Raw genomic sequence first — 22,198 nt, forward strand, 5'->3', positions numbered from 1 at the left:
TTGTCCAATGACCACGTCAGCTGAATATGGTGTCGAAAGAATTTGATTAGAAAATTATTGGATAAATTAAAAGTTTAGAGATTTGATTAAGAAAATGCGAAAGTACAAAGATGAAAAGTAGAGTTTTTTTTGTAAAATTTTAATCAATGTTACCGAAATCAATTGTCCCTATATTACTTTTCATTTTTTTCTCGTTTTGTTGAATGGATACCGTATTCTATGTGGACCCTTTTTTTATTTTTAGGTAATCAATATCACATGCAAGAATAACTTGCTTCAACTTCCCTTAATTCCATTTCCATGGATATTATTATTTGTTCAGTGAGATTCCGAACGATTGAACTTTTTCGAACTACATGCATGCACTAAACTTTATCATCCTAGAATCATCCTAATAAATAACATGGCAACTCAAGTATTCATCCTCCGAGCATGTACATATAACCTTAAATATTGCATCAGATATAAAATTCATTGAAGCGTGCTGTACATAGATGGCTTCAAATGACTCATATTTTCCTCTTTTTGGTTGCAACTAGAGGGCTTTTTTTTCTTTGAATTCAGAAAGTATCTTTAAATATCAAATCTAAAGATGGCCTAATAAAACTAATTATTACGGATTATATGTCACAAAGGAGAAATCAACATGTCTCTATTTGATTGATCAATACATCTAGAATTTGATAGACATGGTTCTTTCTTTTTATTTTTTGGTAAATGGGATACTTTCCTTTCAAAGAGAAACAATCCACGATAAAAACCCGAGCAAAGCCTAGCGAAAATTGCCTTCTTAATTTCATGACGTGCTGGGATCATAATGATATCATCTCACGTCTGATGCGGGAGCATCGAGTTCCATCGGAGACAATCAACTCATAAACTCAACTCAATATTCATCAACCAATCAAGCTTATTTGATATTTATACATGCAAGGGAGATTTCTGCCAGAATATGATCCAATGGGTCCAATGAGAAGCCACCGTCCAAGATAGATTTTCTAGAAGTTGAAGAATAAAGGCTCATTCAGCAACAAGACGACTTTAATGAGGAGAATAGGACATCTTCGCGAAGGGGTACGCTGGAGAGCTCTACTGGGGCATAAAAACTCAATGCTTAGTCTCCTGCCATGGCCAATTTTCCCTCGCCCTCTCACTGTTCCCCTGAGCTTTCACAGCAAGAGAAAGATCAACTTGATTGGAGAAAGATAAAGGCAAAGATAGGCTCGGAGCTTGCCGTTGGTGCTCTGGGAGCAACAGATTGTCCCTCATATCGTGAGTTGAGATGAGAGAATTTTGTGTATATTACTTACTTGAAGAAGAATTACAAGGGCCCTTTATATAGGGCAAAATGAACAGTAACAAACCCTATGAATAGTAACAAACCTTATGAACAGTAAATCCTAAAATATCTATTATATCTAACATCCACCCGCAAACTCAAGGTGAGTTGAAATAAGTCAACTGGAGTTTGGAGAGAAAATCCAGGAAGCGCCTAGGTGGATGTGTCTTGGTGAAGATATCGGCAATTTGATCGACTGATGAAGTAAAAACAAGTCGTAGAGTGCCACGAAGAACATGGTAGCGGATGAAGTGACAATCTATCTCAATGTGTTTGGTGCGTTCATGAAAAACATCATTATGTACAATTTGGATAGCACTGCGATTGTCGCAATGAAGGACTGTCTCGCTATGATGACAGACTCTCATATCTTCCAATAGCCATCGCAACCATAATAACTCCGATGTGGTATCAGCAAGAGCTCGATATTCAGCTTCTGTACTAGAACGAGCAATAGTGGATTGTTTCTTGCTACGCCAGGAGATAAGTGAAGTGCCCAAGAAAAAACAGTAACCCATAGTGGAGCGACGATCTTGAGGGTCACCACCCTAGTCAGCATCTAAATAAGCTATCAACTCCAATGTAGAACGAGTAGAAAAGTGAAGTCCATGAAATAACGTACCCTTGACATAGCGAAGAATACAAAGAACTGTAGCAAAGTGAGTCGTACGAGGCGCTGTCATGTACTGACTGACAATATGAACAGCATAAGCAATGTCGAGGCGAGTAACCGTGAGATATATAAGACTGCTAACTAGCTGTCGATAGAGGGTAGGGTTTTGGAGAGGAGTCCCATCATCGGTGTGACGCCCCCATCTCGGGGTCATAAACGTGACGTCTCGTTTGTTATTATCTTTCTTTACATACAAGCGGAAGCATTTCTCGGGATAATCACAATCAATATACACAGCGGAATAAGACAAGAAGCATCATGAGCAAACCTTATATTTACAGTGCATGCAAACATATTAAATACAGGCCCTTCGGGCCATGGCAAACAACACAGATTTTCATAGCCAACTATGAATAGCAAAACTTGACTTGGGTTATCTTATACCCACTACGGCTTCTCGCTCCTCGCTTCTTCACCTCCACCCCGGTCCCGTCCGCCTGGCCATCTCACATCCCACCCGTGGCTTTATCCCAGAGCCGACCCGCCCGTACCGCCAAAGCACCGTTGAACCCACATAGGGATCCAACCCATTCTCCGTTCGCATAGCGCTACCACGCCACGTACGGATGAGGCACCAAGTCCATTAGGCCCTCATCGAACATCACAAGCGTCGTGATTCGGCGGTAGGCGCGGTCTTCTCTGACATCTATCACGGTGAGCATTTCGACTCTCTGCTCCACGGGATTGCCAACGAGGGCTGGGGGAGATGCCATCCTACGGACCTGAAAAAGGGAAACAACGGGGGATGAGTCGGGGAGACTCAGCAAGTGAAAACACTAATATCAAGCGAGGACGAGACAATCGTCGTTCACACAAGTCAATTCTTACCGTACCAGCATCAATGACATTTCAAATAGCAAAGTCATGCTACGAAACCAACAAAACAAACATCAAACGTGAGTATCACACGTGAACATCATTAGATGAGAAAGAACGAACAACCATGAAACCAAGAAACGGGCCAACCAACCCATGTTACAACGTATCGTAACTTCCTTTCCCGATATTAGGGAATTCACTTACTCAACGACAAACAAAATTAGAGAACGGGGTTCGAGACGGGTGAGCTCGGGAAATTTCGGGCTTTCTCCTTGCTTCCTTCTTGCTTAGCCGAGCAAACCTAGGCCTACGAAGGTCAAACCGTGGGCTCTTGGGTAGGAACGAGAAGAGACACGGGCCGGTTCGGGATTGTTTTGGGCGTGAGCTTCTCGGTCAAAAGTGAGAAAAACAAGAACAAAGGAAGAAGAAGAAGATGTTGGCGTGAGATGAGGGAGAGGGGGGGATTGTCTTGCTATTTTATAAGCCTCTTGGAACTTCCTAGAAACTAGACTTGAACCAATAGGAGAAGGCTTCTTAGTCAAGTGTCATGATGGCTTGTATTTAATGCCATTAAAAGCTATTAATGGACTAAAATGATGAAGAGGCTAACATTATCTTCACCTCATTGGCTCTCTCTCTCTCTCTCTCTCTCTCTTCTCTCTCTCTCTCTCCCTCTCTCTCTCTCCTTGGCCGAATGGCCTTCTTTCAATTTATAAAACCCCAAACTTGCTCCTCACTCAAGACTATTAATGCTTGTCATGATGAAGAGGCCTCCAAAGTCTAAGGTCATGATGGATAGCATTAAAGTTCATTAATGAACTATAGCCAAAGGATCACGATGAAGATATCAAAATGAATCCAAGCCACTAATGATTTCTCTCTTCCTTTCCCTCTCTCGGCTCTCTCTCTCGGTTCACTCTCGTTTTCCCCCTGGGACGACCTCCAATCAAAGCATAAAATATCTCATTTGAAAGCTCAGAACGTATGCTTTAAGTCATCAGAAGACATCAAGTCGAAATTCCAACATTCTCATGTAGAAAATGCTGAATCTTTGAAATCTGACAAAACCGGGCAGTTTTGCACTGTTCACGAAATCGGACTTGAAAACATAGTAAATGGACTCCGAAAATTCTCAAATTTGAATATGTCATAAAAAAGGCCTTAACAAACATTTTTCATGAAGAACACGAAATCTGAATCTCTCTGTAAACACCAATTTTAGTAGCTCAAAGATAGACTAAAAACAGTTCGCTGGAACAGCATTCTTGTTTCTCAAATTAAGCTCTGTCCAGAATCCAAATCATCTCAAAAAATTCCCAAATTTATATACGTTATAGAAAAGGAATTTCTAAACAACTTTTGTGAAGGAAACTTTTCCAAAATCGGCCCAGAAAAGCTTGTAAAAAATAAAGGAAGGGTGAACATCACCGAAATACCCATTCTGGGAAGTTTTACACGGTCCGAAAATCAGGCCATCGTACCACTCATATCAAGTCCAAAAATTCTGAAATTAAAATATGTAAAACTTCAGGATGTTTGGAGAAACGTTCAAGATGGAAGTGTTTGGAAATTCGGATCACAAAAATCTCCCCAAAAATAACAAAATGAAGGGGTACAAAGGATCCGAAACTGGATTTTCCAAAACAAGAGTAAAACTTGGTTCCAATTGGAAAACTACCAAGCTTAAACCATAGCCATTTCCCAGGGGCTGAAATTGAGGATGTTACAACCGGTATCAAATTTGGCATTGGTCTCAAGAGGGGTCGTAACGACCTTGCTGTCCATTAGTCCTGCTCGAGAAAGAAGATCAGTGGCATAGTTGGCTTGCAAAAGATAATAACCGGATGTGTCTGAGGTAACCTTCAAGCCTAAAAAATAACTAAGTTGCCCAAGATCCTTCATCTCGAACTGTTGACTAAGAAATGCTGGAGTTTTGAAATTCCGGTACGATCATCTCCAGTAATAACCATATCGTCCACATATAGGAGCAGCAGAATAGACCCTTGAGAAGTATGTTGAACAAAAAGAGCATGGTCGTAGGGACTAGATTTAAAACCAAGGGATGCCATTGTGGAGCTAAACTTGGAATACCATGCACGCGGAGATTGTTTCAATCCATATAATGCACGACGTAATCGACACACTTGGTGGGAAGAATGAGTGTAGCCAGGAGGGGATACCATATAAACTTCCTCGGTGAGATCGCCATTTAGGAATGCATTTTTGACATCCATCTAAAACATAGACCAACGCTTAACAGCGGCGACAGCAAGAAGACTGCTAACAGAAGTAAGACGTGCAATAGGGGCAAAAGTCTCTTCATAGTCAATGCCATATTCCTGAGTGAACCCTTTTGCAACGAGGCGGGCTTTATAGCATTCCACAGTACCATTTGCTTTTGTCTTAATCTTGTACACCCATTTACAACCGACAATGGACTTACCAGGAGGCAGATTAACCAAATCCCAAGTATGAGATTTGTCTAAAGCTTGTAACTCGTCTGTCATTGCCTTCTGCCAAAGAGGGTTAGTACTAGCTTCTCTATACGTACGAGGTTCATAAAGGGAAGCTATCGTAGAATAACAATGGTAATCTCGAAGCCGAACAGAAGGTTGACTTACTTTGGTGGGGCGACGGTCAGTGGAGGAAGGAATGACTGGTGGTGAAGAATCCGCGGAAGGTGCAGACACGTCAGAAGTGGCCAAAGTGGGGTCACCAGAAGGCCCTGCTTCAAGATGAGGGAAAGATATATCTGGAATGGAAGAGTCAGATGTGGACGAAAGTGTGGCATCTTCTGGAAATAAATCGACGGAAGGATTGGTAAAGAAAGGAACATGAGCAGAGGGGTCGAAGGGACGAATAGAAGAGAAAATCTTGTGTTCCCAAAAAGTGACATGACGGGACACACGAAGACGGTTAGAAAGAGGATCCCAACATCTATATCCTTTGTGTTCAATGCCATATCCAAGGAAGCAGCATACATGGGCACGGGGTTCTAATTTCGTGCGCTCATGTGGATGAAGGTGCACAAAACAGGCACTACCAAAGACACGTAGAAGACTATAGTTTGGTACACTACCATACAAACGCTCGTAAGGAGAGATGTGACCTATAATAGGTGATGGAGTACGATTTATAGTGTAAACATCAGTGTGACAAGCTTCCCCCCAAAACTGTTCAGGACAAGAGGCAGAGATGAGTAGAGAGCGTACGACATCTAAGATATGCCTATGCTTACGTTCAGCTCTACCATTTTGTTGAGAGGTGCCTGGGCAAGAGCGATGAATGATAGTACCATTTTGAGAAAGAATTCGAAGAAATTCTGTATCTCTATATTCCATAGCATTATTAGTACGAAAAATCTTAATATCCGTTGAAAATTGGGTTTTAACCATGGTAACGAAATCACGATAAATGCGAGAAACTTCAGAACGATTTTTCATAAGATAAAGCCAGGTATATCGAGAATGATCATCCACAAAAATGACAAAATAGCGAGAGCCACCCATGGTGGGAGTGGGAGATGGTCCCCATATATCTGAGTGAATGAGATCAAATAGAGCATGAGATATAAAATCGCTAGTTTGAAACGGTAAGGCATGATGTTTTCCCAACTTACAGGGCAGACAGTCAAAATGTTTAGTGTCAACAGAACCAAAATGACCACTTGAAATTAAAGAGCTTAACCTATAAGAAGAAACATGACCTAACCGAGAATGCCAAGTTTCATATGACACTGTGGCAGCACAAGCAGCAAAAGAGGTCGGAATATTTAGGGAAACAAGCTCAAAGAGGCACCCCACTTTACGGCCTGTCCCAAGTGTCTGTCCCGTCCGAAGATCCTGCACATGACAACCATGAGAAGAGAAGTGAATATCAAGACCAAGTTCACACAATTGACCGACAGAGATCAAGTTGAGTGAGAGTTTAGGAACTAGGAAGGTATTAGTTAAAAATAATGTAGATGTGGAAATGTTGCCTGTATGACTAACTCTCATATGAGAATTATCGGCAGTAAGAATATGAGGTGCATGTGAAGCGGAGGATTTAGATTGAAATAAGGCAGAGTTGGATGTCATGTGATTGCAACAAGCAGAATCAAAGAACCAAGAATAAAAAATACCTGGAGCAGTAGACATAGCAGAAGTTCTAGGAGAGGTAAAGGTACCAGATTCTCGGAGAATGGTGCGAAGATCCTCTAGGGACACTAGCGATCCATGGGAAGAAGCTTCGACAGTGGCAGCATTGGCAGATGGACGGACAGAGAGACCTTGGCTATGAGGTTGAGGGATCGATCATGTGGGTTGCATAGGTCGTAGTAGATAACAATTTGATACCAGATGACCATGTCGGCGACAGTTTTTGCAAAATGGGTGGCGCATGGAGGAAGAACTCGAAGTGGCAAGTATTGCATCCATAGGTGTGGATATGGGTATAGTAGGACGTTGCGTTTTCAAGGTAGCCAGCCGAGTCTCCTCATTCAGTAAATCTGATATTGTTGTCTCAATAGAAAGAAAGAGATCTCTATGTAGAATGGAGGCTCTCATAGGTTCAAACTCATCATTCAGAGCCATAAAAAATTGCATGACACGAATACGATCACGATATTCAGCAACTTTGCGAATATTACTATCCCCTTCCAAGCGCGGTTCACATAAGGTCAACTGATCCCAAATAGCATGCATAGATGATAGAAAATCATTGATGGACTGACTTGGCTCCTGACGCATGTGATATAAAGTCCCTAACAACCGATACTAATGGGCAACATCTGAACTAGAATAACGACGATCAAGAAGATCCCAAGCTTCCTTTTCTGTATTAAAAAGGTCGAACTGTAGTCAGATAGATGGGATCGAAGTGTTTCGAAACCATGTGAGAATCTGATGATTTCTGCCAACCCATTCATCTAAACGATCCACAAATTTATCATCAGTTTCTTCATCAATTCTAGTAGATACCCTAATTTCTCCAGTGACATAACGCCAAAGCCGGCGTCCTTTCAAGAAACTTGATATCTCTTGAGACCATAAAATATAATTGGAACCATTCAAAATAGTCTTAATTGGCATTGAGACTTCCATTCTATCCATTCTATCCATGAAAGGCACTTTACTACTATAGAATCAGCAGAATGTAGTATACCGAGAGCAAATATGGGAAAAATAATATCGAAAACCAGTCAGGAAATGGTTGAACCGGCCGAAAAAACGACAAACCAGTTTGGTCAACTCCGGTCAACGGTCGGTCAACGGTTGGTCAACGACGGTCAACGGATGACATGTTGGTGACGTGGAAGACGGCGTGGCGGTGACGTGGCAAATGACGTCAGCTGGGGAGCGTGGGCCAGGCGCATGCCGGCGCGTGTAGGAGCGTGCCAGCGCGTGGATCTCACGCGCAGAGCTTGGAGCGGCGCGTGAGGGCGCGTCCGGAGGAGGAAGGCGGCAAAACTTGACTAGCGGACACGACTGAGGGCGGCGAGTCGTGGGTTGGTGTTGGTTTTTGGAAAAATACGGCGGAGGATGTCCAAAACACCGGTGAACAGCGGTGAACGACGGTGGGCTACCTGGGTCCAAGGCGCGGTGGCGCGGGGCGGTGCGTGCGGCGGCGTCCGGCGGCCGTTGATTATGAAATTTCAGGACGTGGGTCGTCTGAGGGCGGCGAGTTTGCTGGTGGTCTCGGTTTTCCGAAATGAGCAGCGGAAGTATGCCGAGTAGAGAAGAAAAGCTTCGGTCTTGTCAGAGAACCGAGGCGGCGCGGCTGGTGCGGCTAGCATCGTGGCGGCCACCGTGTGGCAGACCCAATGGGCGCTCCTCAGGTAATAACGGCTCTGATACCAAGTTGAGATGAGAGAATTTTATGTATATTATTTACTTGAAGAAGAATTACAAGGGCCCTTTATACAGGGAAAAATGAACAGTAACAAACCTTATGAACAGTAAATCCTAAAATATCTATTATATCTAACATCGTGAAACCGTCGTGGGTCAACGCCCTGAAATTCCCATGGAAATTGAAGAGGATTCTGCAGACTTCGTTTTGAGAAATGGTCCTTAAGTGATTTTCGACCACTATTTGGCAATTCAATGTTGGGTTCCTAATTTTGATCCAGATGTGGCTACTATAAACAGAGTGGCTGCTTGGGTTCGCAGTCCCTATCTAGCGATGGAGTATTTTGATGAGATATTTTTAATGATGTTAGGCAATTAGATTGGCCTTCCCTTGGAGGCGGACGCTACAATATTTGTTGCTGAAAGGGGAAACATGTGTGAATGTGTGTTCAAGTTGATCTCTCTAAACCCCTTATAACCACGATCATTTTTAGAGGTCGAAGATGCAGGATTAAGTATGAAGGCCTGCATTTCATATGCTTCCATTGTGGTCGTTATGGGCATAGAACTAAAGAGTGTGAGAGTAACATTGTGCCGTGCCTGAGGTAGCTACGCATGTAGAAATGTCTCCTGCAAAAAATGTGTCAATTAGAAAAGAAACCGTGGAGGTTGAGAAGTGTTGAGCTGATCCCGTGCTTCCTCGAGCCGTTAGTAATCAATATGTTTCTTTTGGGGTGAAGTCTCACTTGGGCGACGATGAGCTACTTAATCAATTTGCTAGAGAGAATAAACTTCCAGTCAGCACCCCTCGCAGGCTACTGAATCTTTTGTTGCTAGGCCCAAACCTTTGGTTCTTTGTAAGAGGGAACATGATGGTATGCGAAATAGGCTTGTATCTGTACATTAAGCTATAAAAGTTATCACAAAACTGGGATTTCATCATTCCGTAAGAGTAGATGCACAATTTTTTTCAGAGGTATAGGTTTCATGGAAGGAGAAGTCTTTGGGATTGGATTTGCTTTGCTCTGAAGCTCAGCTCCTCTACCTCAAACTAACTGTGAACAGGCCCTCCTGGTATTCACCGCTATTTATGCTAATCCTACAGAAAGCAAAAAGCTAGAGTTGTGGCTTATTATTGCTAATTTAGATAACTCTACAACTATGCCCTGGCTTGTTGCAGGAGATTTTAATGTTGCTCATGTTCATGAGAAAATGGGTGGAGCTCCTGTTTGCTTAGCCAAATGTGATAAATTTAGAAGCTGAATTGATACTTGTCATTATCTATACTTAGGTTTAACAAGTTATAAGTACACCTGGATAGACCCTAGGTGGTCGGGACTTGCGCGAGTTTTCAAGGGGTTGGTTAGAGCTTTGTGCAATACAGAATGGCGACTGATGTTTCCTAATGCCTTTGTCAAGGTTCTGCCGAGAGTAAAATCTGATTATAACCCCCTTCTTATCAGTCCTAGTGGTGTGATTATGCATAAATGTGTTAATCGACCATTCTGTTCTGAAGCTGCTCGATTAACACATCCTCAATTCTCCGAATTTGTTAAAGATAATTGGAGCGTTGATGCTTCACTTGGAGCTGAGCTTGAACAATTTAGAAGACATGTACAAGAGTGGAACCAGAGTGCATTTGGAAATATCTTCAGTCGTAAATGACAACTTCTTGCCAAGATTGGAGGTATTCTAAAGAAAGTTGGAGTAAGGGCACAATCCTTTTCTTCTGGAATTTGAGTAGAAGTTAAAGCACGAGTACATGAATACTTCTCTACCAGAGAAAATTTTGTAGTTTCTAAAGGTTAGAAATAAACGTATCTCTTTTGGGGATAGAAACACTCGATTCTTCCATGCAACAACAATTGTTCGAAGAAGACAATCGTATTTTATCATTGAAAACTGATGATGGAAGATGGATTGATTGACCAGGGACAACTGAAAAATATGGCTGACTCCTATTTCCAGAATTTATATGCAGCAAAATAACGAAATGATCTCTCAGCTCAATGGCTAAATCGATTTAGAAACTTATCCCGCATTTAGCTCCGAAGTTTGTCAAGGCATCTAAGTAGGGATGGAATTCATAAAGCAGTGTTTTGAGTGGGACCTTTTAAAGCGCCAAGACCAGATGGCTTTCAAGTAGTATTTTGTCAGCATCAATGCAAACTGTGAGCAGTTCAGTTCGTCTTGAAATTGCGAAACTTTGGCTTGGTGCTGGGAATTTGGAAAGTATCAATTGAACTCTTATCACCTTAATTTTCAAAGTTGACTTTCCTGAAAGGTTGGAGCAATTCCGACCCGTTAGACTTTGTAATGTTTCCTTCAAAATAATAACTAAGATTATTGAGAATCGATTGAAGGAAGTTATGCCAAACTTGACTTTGCCTAACCAAGCGAGCTATGTTCCGGGTCGCCAAATCCAAGTTAATATCATCATTGCTTAGGAAATCATTCAATGCGCAAAATGAATGGGAAGAAACGTTACCTGTTAGTCAAGATAGATTTTGAGAAGGCGTACAATAGGTTGAGCTGAGAATTCATTCGTGAGACCCTTCACATGGTTGGACTTTCGGTTCATCAATGGATTTCATGACACTATATGACTAACAATATGTAGATTCTTTCGAATGGGGAACTAACATAAGTGTTCAACCCTTCGAGGGGTGTGAGACAAGGTGATTCGCTTTGGCCTTTCATCTCTATCCTTTGTACGGAGCGGCTTTCTCACTTAATCATGGATTTGGTTGAGAAAGGTGACTGAAGCCGTTTGGAACTCATAGAGGAAGTCCTATGATCTGTCATTTGATGTTTGCGAAGATCTCCTGTTTTTTTTGTTGAAGTCTCTTTTGATCAAATGCAAGTTATTAAACAATGCCTTGACTCCTTCTACAATGCTTCAGGTCAGAAGGTTAAGGCGCGAATGAGAACCATTATACTTTTCTGTTTTTCTATTTTTTTTGTTCCTGGTAACAGATTTGGAACAAATATTCGTTTGGCAACGCAATTTTATTTTTCTATTTTCCAAGACAAATTTTTAGCCTGGAAATAGGTTTGGAACGGTTTCTACTTCTCATTTTTGGAACAGAAACAAAAATAACAATTCTTCTCAAAGCTCGCCCTTGCCACCCGCGATTGCCGCCTGCCCAACCGCTTACCAATGTACGAATTCTACATTGACACTATCAAACGAATTTTTGTCCAAGAACAAAAATTTTGTATCGTTATAAAATGCTACTTTTTGCTCTAAAACTCGTCCAAGGAATAGAAATAGAAACCGGAAATTGGGCTTGGGAACTGAATGATTATCATTTGCGCCCTAAGAATGTCCTTTGGAACAAAATGCTCCATATCAGTACTGTGGGAGGCTTCTTTCTTACAAGTAATTTTAGCAAATACTTAGGAGTGCCTTTGCTTCATGAACGAGTTACTCGAAGAATTTATCAACCTATTGCTGGTAAAGTACACAGTAAATTAAGTGAGTGCAAAGCTGAAAATTTATCTCTTGTGCGAAGAATTGCCTTAGTACAAAATGTCGTTATGCCACAATACGTGATGCAAGCACGAAGTTGCCTGTTATAATATTTGAATAAGTTGAACAAAGTTGTTGAAATTTTGTCTAGGGTGATATCTGGTTAAAAGGAAGATGTATCTAGTGAGATGGGGAAGGCTTTGGCAACCAAAGAATTGTGAAGGGTTAGGACTTCGCAGTTTGAGAAAAAGTAATAAAGCATTCCTCATGAAACTTACTCAGTCCTTAGGTTCAAAGCGAGAGTCCATGTGGGTGACTTTTGATCGAGACAAGTATAATTGTGTTGAACTCTTGTATGATTTCATTCCAACTCCTACAACTCATTCTTTACTTTGGAAAGCATTCAGTGAAGTATGTGTTGGGACTAACAATACAACCTAGAGGGGGGCTGAATAGGTTATGTAATAATACAGTAAAACTTTCGCAGGATATTGAACAACAATCACTCAAGATAGTGATAGATATGTGATAGCGTGTGTGATGCTAATAAGTAATTAGAGTAGAGTATGAAGATCACACAATAATATATAGTAGTTCGGATTTATACCCAAGCCTGCATCCACTCTCAGACTAATAGCCTAAACAGCAGCGGGATTGCACTAGTAATTAGTAGTGCAAGTTACAACTGGCTAGTGATGTTTCTTTTACTTGATAGATCACACTATCAAGACACACTCACTGCATTTACACTTGTATATTTAACTATCACCCATTGCAGTGCTAAATCGATACAAAGAGAAACATAAAACAATCATAAAAACGGTTTCTGACTTAGTTCGTACAAGCAGTATTTAATATATCCCTGTTCTCCACCTTCTACAAAACTTTGTTGGGAGAAGGACACTAAAAGTGTCAAAAGTTGTGTATGGCGTTCACTTTAGTGGCAAAAGTTTTCGTCGGCTCACTTAAGTACTAAATTGGAGAAAAGACGATCACTTAAGTGCATCCGACGAGAAATTCGGCTAGAGAAATCATGTGACTTTTATAATTAAAATTTTTATCTAATGTGGCATTTTTTTTAAAAAAAAACCAGTCCACGTGGACAATGATTGTGTAAAATGACGTCGTTTCTTCGAAATTCTGTTTTACATCTTCTTCGTTTCTTCTCCTCCTCCACCATCCTCTCCACTGCAGCCCCTGGAGCCACCGCCCACCACTCCCAGCACCGCCACCTCCTCCACTACCTCGACGAGTTCGGCGATTGCGGTGCGAGCGCGGCTGTCGACCCATCCATCTCCTTCGAGAACCCTCGCTTCGGCCACGCCTACATGCTCTCATCCAGTATCCCAGCCGCTTCCTTCGATGAAGCGACTTCAATCTCTGTCGAGAGCTCTTCGATTGTTGCTACGGAATCAAGGTAAGTTATCTCTCATTTTCCGACTTTCATTTTTTTGATTCAATCAATGGCGTTGATCCTCAGCCTCTTTTCGAGATTTCCTCATCGATCTGCCTTCTCCATCGCTCTCCTAACACCGAAAGCCATCACTAGAGAGCAAGGGATTCATCATACACGCACTGGACCAAACGAAGAAGTTCTCGATAGAAGCGATTTCCCTTCGAGTCGGACTCGCAATTTCAGACGAATCGATTCTGGTGGCTGTGGCTCTCGTTGATAGAAGTTTCATGGCCGCCGCTCACTTTCTCGATTTCACCCTGTTCCGTGGCCGAGAGCATTGAAGTGGTTAAATCTCGGTTGAAACTTCCTCACTTGTGTCCATATTCAATGACAACGAATTACTGGACCTCTTGCTGTCAGTTGATTGATGATGGTGATCAGTGTCACTTGTGCTCGATTCTCTTGAGATCTACGCTATAATTGGATGATTTGTGATGGCTCTATGATTCTAGCGCTGATTTCAGTAATTCCAGATGAAAACATGGCTTCGATTCCATAGCCTGAGTCAATCTTGTTGTTGCACATATACTATTTGACAAAATACCTCAAAGGCATGTCTGAGAAATAACACAGGATATTATCCAATATGAGAATTTGCTGACACAGTTTACTTGTTTCCAGTTAATTTGTTGAGAATTTGAAGATGATTCTCGTTGTAATTCATCATTATCGAATCTGAGCACATGTTTTTCTCTTGCTTTTGTTCCGTGCTTCGTGCATTCATGTGGCGCTCAATGTTGGTCGATCAGGTGTCAACAATTAGGATTCCTCCTTATTAAGGCAAATTCTTCGTACTCCGTTTTTGCCGCTTATGAACAAAGCCGAGTCTGTAAATTTCAGCTACTGCAGGGGCGTAAACCAGCCATGATTTAGTATCCATTGATGATTCAAGTTTGCTATTAGGATGTTGCGGTCCGTGGGAGCGGTGCTTGGTGACGATAAGGTGTAGACGGTCCAGTGGTGCTTGGCGACGGTAAGGTGAACACTTCAGCCAACAGATTTAAGCATTTCTCTCAAGTATGCTTCACAACTTCACGGAGACATTTCAACAAACAACCTACGTGGACGAACATTGGCTCACACTTATCCAAAACAAGGCAAGAAAGAGAGGAATGAAATTACCTTGTCTAGGAGGGTTCTCGGTTGCGCTTATTGGTTGAGCTGCACGAGAAGGTGCAGCTGGTTGATGCTGTTGGTTTGTGCTTGCACCAACACGTATTTGTGCAGCTGATGCAAGCACAAAACTGCACAAGCAATTGTGTTGTGCTGGTGCATGCGCGGCACTAAAATGATCACTTTTTTTCAACGACCGGCACTGAAGTGGTCTTTTTAAAAAAAATTGGCACTGAAACGATAACTATTTACAACTTTTAGATGACGTCGTTTAGGGATTATATGTTTACTGGGTACGCCGGCAAGCCACGTAGGACTGAGAAATTAATAAAATATAGCCATGTTGGATTTTCGACGATCCAAACCGGAGTTGACATTTAAGTGATCGTTTTTTTTTTTAAGTGACACTTAAGTTATCCGAAAAAAACTTTTGGCACTAAAGTGAGCGCCGTACACAACTTTTGGCATTTCTACTGTTCTTTCCCCTGACTTTGTTGCTTCTTATAGACTAAAGTCTTCAATCTATCCATTGGAGACCTTTAAGGATGCTAGCTAGCCATTAGAGAGTCGTTGGAGACCTCAAATAGAATCAAGTTTGCTCTTGTAGTCGCTTCATCTGACTATTGCAGGTTTCCCAAATTGAGTCTATTTCACTATCTTTAAGTAGAAAACTGTCGGCTGCTTTTCTGCTTTCTTTCCCAGTTTTCCAATGACGGAGTCCAATCTTGCAACGTCTATTTTTTTACGATCATCAGTCATTTTCAAGGGCATATCTCACCATCATCAGAGTTACTGAAACACTACCATAATCCAATGCACACTATCATTGGTGCAGATTATGAGTGACTCTTCTTACGATCTTCAGTGACGACATCACCATTTGACATGTGATGATAGGATCAATGATCTTCCTATCTCCATCAGTATCAAGAACCTCCAAGAATACTAGCTCGACTGATCTTTCCAAGTTACCATGAGATACTACTCAATTGGTACTTGTTTACCGAAACGTCACAGCTTGGCTTCTTATCCTTGCTGATCTAAGAGGATCGTTGATAATACTCACAAACTTGTACCATCTGCATATCTCATTATAAATAGTAGTATCAAATATAGTTTTGAAATCATCAAAATATCATAAGGATGTTTTCTCAATAGTATGGTCTAACGTCTTAGACTGTACGAGATGGGTAGTGGCTAATGAGTGAATAGTCAAATTATGGACTGACAACTAGCTTGATGAAGTTGGTCCCTTGGTCAATTGAATTTTGCGATGTGCTACAATTTCAGATCTCTACTGCCTTGTTCCTGATTTGGTTTGCAACAACTAATGGAGTCAAATAAGTCTAACTAGTGTTTAGCCTTATTCAATTTTGATGCAAATTCAGTCCATGCTCCTAACTTCACGGTGTGGCGGTGATGATTCGCTGGTCTAGGGGAACAATAGAAGTGGTTCTTTCACTGTCAAAGAAGCTTGCAAATTGATTTCATCAAGACATCAATTGCCTATTGATATACTCTAGAGTTTAGTGTGGAAATGTGATGGGCCGCAAAGGATTAGAAGCTTCTTGTGGTTGGTTTCTCACCAGTGCCTAATTACTAATTAGGAAAGGTTCCAACAAAAACTCATTGTGAATTCCTTTTGTGCTTCTTGTCCGAAACCCTCTGGAACAATATTGCGCATGCTTTGGGATTGTAAGTATACAAAGATTGTTTGACAAAAGATTTTGCTAGCAAGCTTAAGGGGTGAATTCTTTACCCATGATCTGCACGAGTAAATGTTGGCAAACCTCTTTGCTTCAACAACTCTTGTAAAAGAAAGTTGGCCACTAGTTTTTGGTGTAGCTTGTTGGCATTTTTGGAATTGGAGGAACAAGAGATTATTTTATATGGACTTTTCTTTTCCTAGCGCACTCATGGATCTGATTTTGGGATATGTTAAATACTTTCTTTTAGCTCGTATGACAGAAAATAGATTGTCTTCTCAGAGGGAGAAACAAGATAAGGTTTGTCGGTTGGATAGTCCCTCTTTCTAGTTGGGTCAAACTCAATTCTGATGGGATCTCTAAAGGCAACCCGAGTCCACCTTCAGTAGGTGGGCTACTTCGTAATAAATCAGGCAATTGGCTTGTTGGGTAAGCGCAAATTGTGGGAGTGCACTCTTTGCTCAAAGCAACATTTTTTTTCATCTCACAATGGCATCTCGTTGGGTATTCGCATACTTATCATGGAGGTGGACTCGCAAGTGGCCATTTCCCTTCTTTAGAAATCAAATCCCTCTCTTAATTTTAGTGACATTCTCCTTTCTCAAATTGGAAACCGTAAGAGTAAAATCATGTGTATATTGGTTTGGTTAGCAAATTGGGTATTTCATTCCTATGACGTAAATGACATTCTAGCAATAGATAGGCCACCGATTGGTTTCTTTCCTTTGTTGATAGGAGATAAGACTGAATCAAATTTTATCAGGAGAGTAATGGTGTAATACTTGGGCTTTGCCTCCTTTTCTTACAAAAAAAGCTCATTCAAATGAGTCATGGGAGGTTGTTTTCTAATTTAAGCATGTTTCCTAATTTGATTGGATTTCCTAATATAATGTTTCCTAGTTAAATGTTTCTTAGTTTAATGTTTGCTAATTTAATGCTTGGTGAGTGGGCCGGAATGCCGAATGCATTTGATGGTAAGAAAGTATTTGTCGTGTTTGTGAGAAAATAATTTTTGAATGAATTCGCCACTTACGCATGAAAGAATGTTCCTCTAGACTATGATGAAGAATTTTAAGGTTGATCAGCAACAAATTGTATTAAGAAATGAAGGATTGACTCAGTTGTGAGAAATTCTTATATATTACAACTCAAAATCTGCATTCTTAGGACTGAGAATGCTCTTCCTATTTATAGATAGACTAAGACGTTAAACTAGGAAACATTTAATTGTGAAAATATTAACTAGGAAATATTAAATTAGAAAATATTAAACTAGTAGATGTTCAATTAGGACACATTATATTAGGGAATCTGGTCAAATTAGAAAACATGCTCAAATTAGGAAACAATCCTCCAACTTTGACTCAATTGAATGAGCCTTTATTCAATTTCTAGGAACTCTATCTCTCTTGCTTCTCATTGGATCCATTGTATCACATCACCGAAATCTCCCTTTGCTTGTATAAACATAGGCTTGGTTAATTGATGAGGTTCGAGTATTACTTATGAGTTGATTATCTTCCATAAAATTTGATGCTCCCACATCAACAACTTTATAAGCTGCGAAAACCGAACCCTCGCCTTCATGGTCTATTAGAATTAATCTTTACACAATTTTTTTCGTACAAATAATATTCATCTGTGAAAGCCATAATCACCAATCTGTCCCGATTCATTCAATAAACAACATATAGAAGGAAATCTAAAGAGTGTTGTGAATAACGGTGCCTCTTTGACGCCAATCTGCCATTGAGGTCTAATTCACACAATAAAAGGACATGCAACAAATTTGGGAAAGTATCTCACACAATAAATTCACATATATTGGACATCATTTTTTTATTCCAAAAAGGGAATGAAACACCAAAAAAGACGTACCACATGGTAACAAGAAGCAGACAAATCTCTATCTCTATATATATGTAAAGCCACATTTTCGGGGAGCCTCATCAAGAACATCCCTTACATCAAACACTACAAAAACCCCACGATTTGTCATCATCATCCTCAAACCTCACAGTCTCTCTCAAAAGTCTAAACAATGGCATCAAATTTTCTCTCACCATACAGCTTTCTCTTCTCTCTTCTCCTCCTCTTCTCAACTGCATCCTCATCAAAGACATCATCTTTAACCGCGGACTTATCGCCAATCACACAAGCAGAGAAGCTCATTAAAGGGCTCAACTTGCACCCCAAAGAAGCTGTTAATATTAGAACTGGAGATAAAGATTTCTCTTCATTGGCTTCTGATGGGAAGATCGCCGAGAGGCGCTTGGAGCTCCCAGTTCTCGGCGATTCCGGGTCGTCCATTCAGGACCTCGGTCACCATGCTGGGTATTACCGGCTTCCACACTCCCATGCTGCAGAGTGAGGCCTTGGAATTAACTTTGATAGCCAGATTTTTTTTTTTTGATGTAGAATATGATTTCATATATCTAGTACTCAATCAATATGTTCTAGAAATTTTTTGAATCACCTGTTATACTTATTTTGTTAGGCCTAGATGATAGGAAAATTAATGGGTTATCGATGAAACATGATAAATGAGAAGTTAACAGAGGTCGGTCAGTAAAACCCGCCAAGAAATTTTCTTTCTTATACATGTTTCTTCGATTTGCGCAAGCCAAACGAGATTCGGCATGTTCTAGTTCATCAAGTTCTGGTCACAACTCTTTGTCCTGTTTTTGGTCCGATTTTTCAGGTTGTTCTACTTCTTCTTCGAATCACGGAACAGCGCAAATGACCCGGTGGTGATATGGTTAACCGGAGGGCCTGGTTGTAGCAGTGAATTGGCATTGTTCTATGAGAATGGCCCTTTCCATATTGCCAACAACTTGTCTCTTGTGTGGAATGATTACGGTTGGGACAAGGTGAGTGAGTGACAATTTTGTACAAATCATAGCATTATTAATCATAATTAATACTCCCAAGAACGTTGCATCATTCTTTGGATTTTTCTCTTTGTTCTAAATATTTGTTTTGAATTATCCAGCGTTAGCGTTGTTTGACGGCATCGTCCTACTACTCTTTTCTGTTGTGTTTTTCCGTGACATTATTGCACATGATGTTGGGTTAGTTCGTTTTCAGTATTCTTTCTTGAAAAGCAATTGCCAACTTCTTCTGTTGCTTTCGCTTTCGATAGCTTGCCATGAAACAAAACTTCAACATTGTTTTGGCAAACTGATAGTTGTGCGTGATAATCGCGATCATGGTCAATAAAATTAATTATTGAACGAATAAACAATGCGTATCTTATTAAATTAAAACGGAAAATCAGACAATTTAAAAACATATGTTATTGATGTATAAACTATTTACAGTTTGAAGTATATGACATTACATGCTTTTGTTAATGTTTTTTTTTCCCACAGGTGTCGAATATCATCTTCGTCGACCAGCCTACTGGAACCGGTTTCAGCTACTCCTCTGATGAGAGCGACATCCGGCATGATGAGCAGGGTGTCAGCAATGACTTGTACGACTTCTCGCAGGTATACATGAGCTCATTGATCATAATCTGGGCACCCGATTAACTACTTTTATTATGGCTTAATACTACAAAAAATTCTAAATTAGTACATTTATAATAAATTTATCCCAAATTAATTTTTTTACCACAAAAAAATCCCAAATTAATACACTCATGATAAATTTACCTTCCGTTAGTTTCTGTTAATTTTTACTGTCAAATTGCTGAGTTGAATGACATGTGGCAAGGGTATATTAGTTTAGGATTTTATTCCTCTGTTTGACCAGTTTGTGATTTTTCTTGATATTAGTCCAAGTTAAAGGAGGGTAAATTTGTTTGTCACAAGTAAACTATTGTGGGGTTTTTGATGGTCAAAATATTAGTTTGGGTAAATTTGTCATAATTGTACTGGTTTGGAGTTTTTGGTGGTATTAATCCTTTATGGACAACCCAATTTTTGATTGGGTACTTTTCAAGTTAAAAATTCAAGCATATGATAGACTAATCTCTCGTTGCGATAATCAGGCCTTCTTTGCAGCACATCCTCAACTTGTTAAGAATGATTTTTACATAACCGGAGAATCATATGCTGGGCACTACATTCCCGCTTTTGCTGCTCGTGTTCAGCAAGGGAACAAGGCAAAGGAAGGAATTCACATAAACCTGAAGGTACTTCATGTTTGTATGGTAATTTTTTTCTATGATATATTAACTTGTTCCTTCTTTTGACATAGTTAACTTCTGAATCTCGAACAGGGGTTTGCAATTGGCAATGGCCTAACCAATCCTGAGATCCAGTATGGAGCTTACACAGATTATGCTCTAGACATGAAGTTAATCACGCAGTCCGATCACGACAGCATTGACACACTTTTCCCAAAATGCAAACAGGCGATTCAACAGTGTGGTATCTTTTTCGGCCTAAATCTCTGTTTATGCTTCATGAAAACATTCGGGAAGCTGTCTTTTTTCATTCTGAAAGCAGAAACTTTACTACTAATCTATGCAAATTATGTGCAGCAACCAAGGGCGGAGACGAGTGTGAGATTGCATTTACCGATTGCCACATTATTTTCACTATGATCAAGGAGTTTATCGGGAACACCAATGTACGATAGCAAGAGTCTAATTTTCCCTTGAAAGAAGCTTTCCGAAATTAACGTTTGATTACTGTGAATTTGAAATGTTGATGATTGGCCTACAGTACTATGATATACGAAAGAGCTGCAAGGGTTCCCTGTGCTACGATTTCTCAAACATGGAGACATTCCTGAACCAAAAGACAGTGCGAGATGCCTTAGGGGTTGGGGATACAGGGTTTGTGTCGTGCAGCAGCACCGTGTATAATGCAATGCTCCAGGATTGGATGAAGAATCTCGAAGCGGGTATACCTGCCCTTCTTGAGGACGGGCTGAAGGTGCTCATTTATGCCGGTGAATATGATCTCATCTGTAATTGGCTTGGTAAACCCCGATCTTTCAAGTTGGTAGACACTAGACAGAATCAAACGTAACATTACCTGGTGAATGACATGTCTTTGCTGATGTAAATTTGAGTAGGAAACTCCAACTGGGTTCATTCCATGGAGTGGTCTGGTCAAAAGCAGTTTGGGACATCTCCTACTGTTCCATTTGTCGTTGATGGTGCCAAGGCAGGATTGGTGAAAAGCCATGGACCACTTACTTTCTTGAAGGTCTCTCTCTCTCTCTCTCTCTCTCTCTCTCTCTCTCTCTCTCACACACACACACACACACACAGAGAAGCGCACACACAGATTGCAATGTGCAAGCATGCGCGCACAACATACTTTAAAGATGAGAGAGGGAAATTATAAGTTCAATTCTGGCTGTGTGATGAAATGCAGGTTCATAATGCTGGGCACTTGGTTCCAATGGATCAGCCGAAAGCTGCTCTACAAATGCTAAAGAGCTGGATGGCAGGCAGAGTCGCCATGGCTGGTGCAAATAGCGAGATTGTTACTTAATGAAAAGAGAGTGCCAACAGTACCGAACATTTAAATCTTGTTCATATCCAAAATATATAAGATACAGGATGAGTCCGTGGAAAATGGAAACGAAAGGCAAAGAATAAAAGTCATTTGTTTACGTTCATCCAACATTACAGATTTATAAACAATACACTTGTGTGTTACATTTCAAAATTCATTATATCGAGATACAAACTTCTCCTGGAGCGTAACACACTTACCAGTTAGCCCTGCATAACTTGGGAGCATGATTCCTGAGTCTGGTGCATAACAGGCGTTATCTAGCTGCAGAAGAAGAGTTGAGAGACTAAAATGGGCACACATCATACTCAA

The 22,198-nt window shown here is 40.6% G+C and overlaps 1 protein-coding gene and 1 long non-coding RNA gene across 2 annotated transcripts; both read left to right on the forward strand.

Moving 5' to 3' along the window:
- Positions 1 to 13,284: 13,284 nt before the first annotated feature.
- Positions 13,285 to 14,284, forward strand: LOC130138623 (uncharacterized). The gene is made up of 2 exons (XR_008816969.1): positions 13,285 to 13,551; positions 13,627 to 14,284. It is a non-coding gene; the product is annotated as an uncharacterized LOC130138623 (long non-coding RNA).
- A 4,166-nt stretch (positions 14,285 to 18,450) lies between these two features.
- Positions 18,451 to 21,862, forward strand: LOC115675556 (serine carboxypeptidase-like). Its single transcript, XM_030598283.2, has 9 exons — positions 18,451 to 18,776; positions 19,111 to 19,279; positions 19,781 to 19,900; positions 20,404 to 20,547; positions 20,635 to 20,785; positions 20,899 to 20,987; positions 21,083 to 21,341; positions 21,438 to 21,571; positions 21,743 to 21,862. Exons 1-9 carry the CDS (start codon positions 18,451 to 18,453, stop codon positions 21,860 to 21,862), a joined length of 1,512 nt encoding a protein of 503 aa, XP_030454143.1.
- The last annotated feature ends 336 nt before the right edge of the window (positions 21,863 to 22,198 follow it).

Source organism: Syzygium oleosum, unplaced genomic scaffold, assembly GCF_021117445.2.
Source record: "Syzygium oleosum isolate NSW1041296 unplaced genomic scaffold, Sole_v2.1 Sole_v2.07, whole genome shotgun sequence".
NCBI classification, from domain to species: Eukaryota; Viridiplantae; Streptophyta; class Magnoliopsida; order Myrtales; family Myrtaceae; genus Syzygium; species Syzygium oleosum.